At 38.4% G+C, this 6909-nt stretch overlaps 1 protein-coding gene across 1 annotated transcript; it reads left to right on the forward strand.

Annotated features, from left to right (window-relative positions):
• Positions 1-1367: 1367 nt before the first annotated feature.
• aplnrb (apelin receptor b) lies at positions 1368-4162 on the forward strand. The gene has a single exon (XM_051684175.1). It carries the CDS (start codon positions 1505-1507, stop codon positions 2582-2584), a length of 1080 nt encoding a protein of 359 aa, XP_051540135.1. The 5' UTR covers positions 1368-1504; the 3' UTR covers positions 2585-4162.
• The last annotated feature ends 2747 nt before the right edge of the window (positions 4163-6909 follow it).

Below are 6909 nucleotides of genomic sequence, written 5' to 3' on the forward strand. Positions count from 1 at the left end.
GATTGACGGTCTCAGACACGGAGGCAACTGAGATTCGTCCTCCGCCACCTGGATTGAGGTGAGTCAATAAACAAATTCTCATTGGATCATAATTAATTTTTTTCTAGTAAGACCTTTTATATTAGGGCAAAAATCTTATTTTTATTTTTTTTTCTCCCCTTTTTCTCCCCAATTTGGAATGCCCAATTTCCATAAAAATGGACAGTCTGTCTGTCTGTCTGTCTGTCTTATAATATTTATATATTTGTTATTGTTTATTTATTATTATTATTATTATTGGGGTAATTAGTTCAGTGGCCAATTATGAGACAAGGACAGTTACTGTAAACTGAAAGCATGAATAGGCTATTTTCATCATTGTGTTTATTACATTTGCATTAGGTTATTATTTTATTAAACGTATTTGGAATTTTCCTCTCCTATCTTAATGTTCCTCCCTCTTTCCTTCTGTTTTATGTATTAACAGACATGTGTTTGAATTTGGAATGGTTGGAATTTACCATCAATATTGACTATAATACAATAATGGAAATGCCTATGCGTGCTTTCTGCTAAACTGACCGTGATAGATGAAGTCGGCGATCTGTTCAGTTAAAACAAAGTAAAACGCAGTGGTTGGAATTTTCTGTCTCATAAACTGCGTTGAGAACTGAAGAATATTCTTATGCACAAACGAATGCATTACTCGTAATTTTGATGCTGCTGTATTTCGGTTGGACACGGAAATATGTGTGGTCCGAGCTCGAAGTGTGCAGCAGCATCTTAAACGTATTCGGATGGAAATTAGAGCGCTTGAATCGTCCAACTAATAGCCTGTTGTTCACACTTTCACATCCGCGCATTAAAATATCAATGAATCTGTATTAGGTAAAAACACAGGTCTTGACATGTCACCACGGTCATAGAGAACAGTTTCTCGTGCTTTACGTTTTTAATAGTGAAACTCTCGATATCTTGGAGACTTTAAAACACCCATGTACTCATATATACAATATATTCGCAATATATTCGCAATAAATAATAATAACAATAATAATTGCAAAGTAGAGTTCTATTAAGGTAAATCCTTCAGTTCCACCATCTGCAACACTGTTTATGGCTTACATAAAAAACTGCGTATTACTTTACAATGAAGTACGTCCGTTTTTAGTAGTTCCGCTTTTCAATCTTTCACTAAATATAAAAATTTTTGTTTACTTGTTAATTTTATATTTAGCAGGCTAATCTCATCGGTTATCCTTTGGAGACTGAGAGGAGGCTGCAGCCTCAGATCGTGAGGGGAGGGGTCAGGCAGGGTAACATTGGGGAGGGGCGAGGAAGGGGGTGGGAGATCGAGACGGTTTAAAAGCCACAGTTTGGAGGACAATTCTGACCTGGACACATCACAAGGAAAATAATCATACCATTTGGACCACTTCTTAGATCACAAATGCTTTGAGCCAACTGAAATTTTAGACAACAGAGACCATTTGAATACATTGTTATTTTAACATCAGTTGGAGGAATGAACGATATTGACAACATGACTTTCGACTACAGCCAAGATGACTACGAGGAGTCTGCAAATAACTCAATGTGTGACTATGATGATTGGGAACCTTCATATTCTTTGATTCCCGTGCTCTACATGCTTATCTTCATCCTGGGCCTCACTGGCAATGGTGTGGTCATCTTCACCGTATGGCGGGCCCAGTCCAAGCGGAGAGCTGCTGACGTCTATATTGGAAACCTGGCTCTTGCTGACCTGACCTTTGTTGTGACACTGCCCCTTTGGGCCGTCTACACCGCCCTGGGCTACCACTGGCCATTTGGCGTGGCCCTCTGCAAGATCAGCAGCTATGTGGTGTTGCTCAACATGTATGCCAGTGTCTTCTGTCTCACCTGTCTGAGCCTGGACCGCTACATGGCCATCGTTCACTCCCTAACCAGCACACAGCTGCGTACCAGAGGACACATGCGGGCATCGCTGGCTGCAATCTGGTTTCTCTCAGGAGTGTTGGCTTCACCCACCCTGCTGTTCCGTACTACGGTGTACGACACCGAAACCAACCGCACGTCCTGCGCCATGGACTTCAGCCTGGTGATGAGAAAACCGGGCCAGGAGGCATTTTGGATTGCGGGCCTCAGCATCTCCTCCACGGCTCTAGGCTTCCTGATCCCCCTTCTGGCCATGATGGTGTGCTACGGATTCATCGGATGCACCGTGACACGTCACTTCAACAGCCTTCGCAAGGAGGATCAGCGCAAGCGTCGCCTGCTGAAGATCATTACCACGTTGGTGGTGGTATTTGCCGCCTGCTGGATGCCCTTCCATGTTGTGAAGACTATGGATGCCCTCTCGTACCTGAATATGGCACCTGACTCCTGCACCTTCCTGAATCTTCTACTGTTGGCCCATCCCTACGCAACTTGTCTGGCCTATGTCAACAGCTGCCTTAACCCACTCCTCTACGCCTTTTTTGATCTTCGCTTCCGGTCCCAGTGCCTCTGCCTCCTCAACCTGAAGAAAGCACTGCACGCCAGTCCAGCCAGCTCCCTTTCTTCGCAGAAAACTGAAGCCCAGTCACTGGCTACAAAGGTGTGAGGAGATGTGTGGAAGGGTAACAGAACTGGGGGGTGAACAAGTCGGCAATTACCCACAAAATGTAAAATCCTTCACTTGAACTCAAAGGTAAATCAGTTGTTGTTGGGGACAGACAGACTTTCCATTTGTATCTGACTGTGGGAACTTGAGAAACCAGCTTCCTCTGTCCCGTGACTACATGGTGGTACTCTATGTACTGAGAGCAACTAAAGTAGACTTTAGACCCTGTTCTGGTTCTAAGGAACTGATGCAGCCAGTTTGTCCTGAACTCTGAGACCAGAAGCAGACTTTCAGAGATCCAGAGAGCAGATCCCCTTCTGACAGCTGCACTCCAGACGTGTGGAGTTGAATGTATAGGGTTTTTGCTGCACTCCGCCTCTGCACATCATGCGGGTGCATATTGCTGCCTTTGGAGATTGAGGTTAATAGACTTTGCTGTTAGTTGGAGCTGCAGGGGAGGCAGTGGGTGGTCCACGGAGAGGTTTTGAGAGCAATTTATGGACTCTTTACTTTTGACACTGCCTCAGTGTATTTAACCATGTTTTTTTTTTCTTTTTTCTGATTGGATTATTTTTTGTCCTTTAAGCACTTGTTCATAAGGGGCAGAGATAAGAACCCTGTTGGCCAGTCGGTCTTATCCAAACTGTCAAGGGATGGGTGCCTTACTTGAGAAGTGTTGCAGCTTGATTAAAGACTTTCGGGGGGAGGTGGGTGTTTTGGAGGAGATGAAAGCATAGATGGGGGTTGAACTCAGACAGACAGATGGCAACTGACAATGTTTTCGGGGAAGAGGGACGCCCAATTAATAGGTGGCAGCTTTGACAGATGAGATGCCGATGCTTGTGTTTGTGTGTGTGCGTGTGAGCTAATGAAATCTGTTGATAAAAATAAAATAAAAAGTGATTTTTATTTTGGCACATAACCTTTTTGTGAAACACTGCTGTATGATGCTTTTATGCAGTACTCTATTAATAAAATATGTATTAAGAATTTCTCTTGTTTGTGCCTGTTTTTGTTTCAACTTGAAATTCTTGTATTCTATTGGAATGTTTGTAGCATTCCATCATGTGTAGTGTTTTCCTGTTAACTATGGGGTGAGGGCGATTGCTTTGCCTCTTATTGTCCTCTTTCAGTTCAAAATCAAAAAAGTGACTGACAGGAAATGCATGTTTATGGCTGATTTCCTTTTTTGTTTCTTGTTTTGTACTTGGCTGCCTCAGACTAAGTCTTTTTTTTCTTACACAGACTCAACACCGAGAAACAATTTAGTGCACAATTACGCCAGGACAGGGCTTCCCTACAGCCAAAAATATTTACTTAAAGTGTACTCAATGTAAACCTTTCATTAAAATTGAATTTTACAACATTTTTTTTATTTTACTTGCAAATAATAGAGCAATTTAATTTGTATTAGGTTCAAGACAGTTTTGATTTTATACATTCATTATAAAAAATAATATTGTTTTATTTAAATGTAAATAAAATGTATCATTATAAATATGCCTACATTTATTAATTAAAAATGAACAACCGACATATGCAGATAAATAAAAATAAAAAACTATGAATTAAAAAATTTCTTCCTGCTGTATTTTTGGATTTAAGAGTCTTGATTTTATTTACAAGAAATCATTTTTTACAGTTGTTGAGCCTCATTTGGTAGCAATATTGTGCTATATTTAACATTTCAGATACATAGAAAATTCACAGTATCTCTTTAACATTGGCATACATAATGCCTATACTGTAGATACAACTGCCTACTTTTAAAACATTTTTGGCGTTTTGCTAGAAAATGGTATCAACATTTATAAACAAATGCTCTGCATATGGAGGGTCGCCAGCCCCTAAATTGGCCCCTAATGATTAAGTCCTTTCCTCTCTAATATGCTTTGAGCCAGACATAATTCATCGTTGGAAGGACTGTGCTAATCTGAATTAATTAGTGTCACTGATGTCTCAGTGTGGTTGAACATTTGCCCTTCAAAAAACAAATGTGTGGTTGTTATAAATAACTGAAACAGCATTATAATCTGTGTACAATGGTTACAAGTAACAGAAACAGCAAAATAGCATTTTAACAGGATTTAACCACAAATGTTTGTTAACAACAAAATCAAAAATGCATTTGCTTGTGCAGATACTTTCTAATCTAGTATACGTGATCATTAGATAAGTGCTAGATTTATTGATATTTCTAACTATATACATTTTTAATTATGTAATATGTAAATGGACATAATATGTAAGTATGTACGTTTTTAAATTAAGCAATATAAAAATAATGAATATGTAAACATATTTTTCCATTTGTAAAGCATTCATTATTCCAGAGAATAGTATCTGCTAAATGAATAAATGTAAATTAAACACCAACAAGCAGTTGATGAAGTGAATTCTATCTAATCTGAAGATGACTGAATAATAGATGTGGGTCAGACTAAACTGTTATAGTACAGACATTACGAGGTGGGAAAAACACATCTGTTGAGCGTGAACATAAAACAGAAGGAAAGAGGGAGGAACATTAAGATAGGAGAGGAAAAGTGAAAGAATAGAGGGTTTCTATTATTTAAATGGCCCATTGAGACATCACAACAGAGAGAGAGAGAGAGAGAGAGAGAGAGAGAGAGAGAGAGAGGGTGTGTGTGTATGTGTGTGTGTGTGTGCATTTGCTAGCATGTGTGTGGGCTAGTGTCCACCTTTGTGTTTATTTTGGTTTGTTTATTTGTTTACTGCCAGTGCAATGGAAGATATACTATACAGAAAACAAAATAAAGTTTTCAGATGCACAGTAAATTAAATACCACACTGCTTATTTTGTTTTACATGCATGTCATGAGTGTTGTTCTATGTGATTAAAAGGGTAGTTCATCCAAAAATGACAAGTCTCTCATCATTTTCTCACTCTCATGCCATCCCAGATGTGTATGACTTTCTTTCTTCTGCTGAACACAAATGAAGATTTTTAGAAGAATATTTCAGCTCTGTAGGTCCATACAATGCAAGTCAACAGGGTCTAAAAATGTGAAGTTTCAAAAAGCACATAAAGGCAGCATAAAAGTAACCCACATTACTCCAAGTATAAATCTATATCTTTTGAAGCAATATGATAGGTGTGGGTGAGAAACAGATCAATAAGTCAGTTTTTATAGTAAATACACATCTCTGCCTAATGTGAATCGTCAAAAACACAAGAAAAAGAACATGAAAGTGATAGTGGAGATTTATAGTAAAAAGGACTTAAATATTGATTTGTTTCTCACCCACACCTATCATATCACTTCTGAAGACATGGATTTAACAACTGGGGTCTTATGGATTACTTTTGTGCTGCCTTTATGTGCTTCTTGGAGCTTCAAAGTTCTGGCCACAATTCACCTGAACTGTATTGATCTATAGAGCTGAAATATTATTCTAAAAAAACTTCATTTGTGTTCTGCAAAAGAAAGAAAGTCATACATATCTGGGATGGCATGAGGGTGAGTAAATGATGAGAGAATTTTCATTTTTGGCTGAACTATCCCTTTAATGCTTGTGCCACATAATTTCTTGGCAGATGCAAGATCAGAGCCAAAGATCAACAAGAAAAACCTGATGCACTTCGAAATATTGTATACCAGCGAAAACAACAATATAATAACATTTTTGTCATTTTATGACAAAATATGTAAATAAAAGGATAACAGGTAATGATGAGGAGGAAAGAAAGGGGAACACAGGCCAGAACCTCTATTTATCTCTCAGGAGCGCCACAGCTCAATGTGTTTAGATTAGGAATGCTAGCCGCTAAGCCACGAAAACAGAATGTGATCTTTAATTGATAATTAACCACAATAATATTTACATTTTCAGATGGATGAGGAATAAAAAATAAATAAAAATAAAAAAAAGTGTACATGGAAGAACAACAATAGAAAATATTCATGTAATGCAGTAATGTTTTCTGGTGTCTGCTGCAAACATATACCATGTTTCTTTGCTAACAGCTGCTGTATGTGGGCACAGATCAGATGTTCGACTCAGTATTGCCCACAGGTGTCAAATGATACCTTAGTGTTGAAAGAAAATCTGGACAATATTTCTACAGACACTTTCAAAGATGTTGTAAAGATTTAGAACAGTAATTTAATCTCCCTGATAAATGTGAATTTCATGGTGTGAAGTTGCATGTGGTGAATGAACTGCTTCCTGTGCTTTAAAGTCAAACATTTATATGGTGAAAAAAGGAAACCTGAGAAGCACCGTGTCTAGTATGTCAAAAAAAAAAAAAAAGGGAACGTGAATTAAATGTAACATCAACAATATTAATGTGAAACCTGTTT

This window comes from Myxocyprinus asiaticus, chromosome 42 (assembly GCF_019703515.2).
Source record: "Myxocyprinus asiaticus isolate MX2 ecotype Aquarium Trade chromosome 42, UBuf_Myxa_2, whole genome shotgun sequence".
NCBI classification, from domain to species: domain Eukaryota; kingdom Metazoa; phylum Chordata; class Actinopteri; order Cypriniformes; family Catostomidae; genus Myxocyprinus; species Myxocyprinus asiaticus.

Excerpts from the sequence above, each read along its gene's own strand:
- aplnrb (XM_051684175.1), top strand. The coding sequence starts at position 1,505 with ATGAACGATATTGACAACATGACTTTCGACTACAGCCAAGATGACTAC.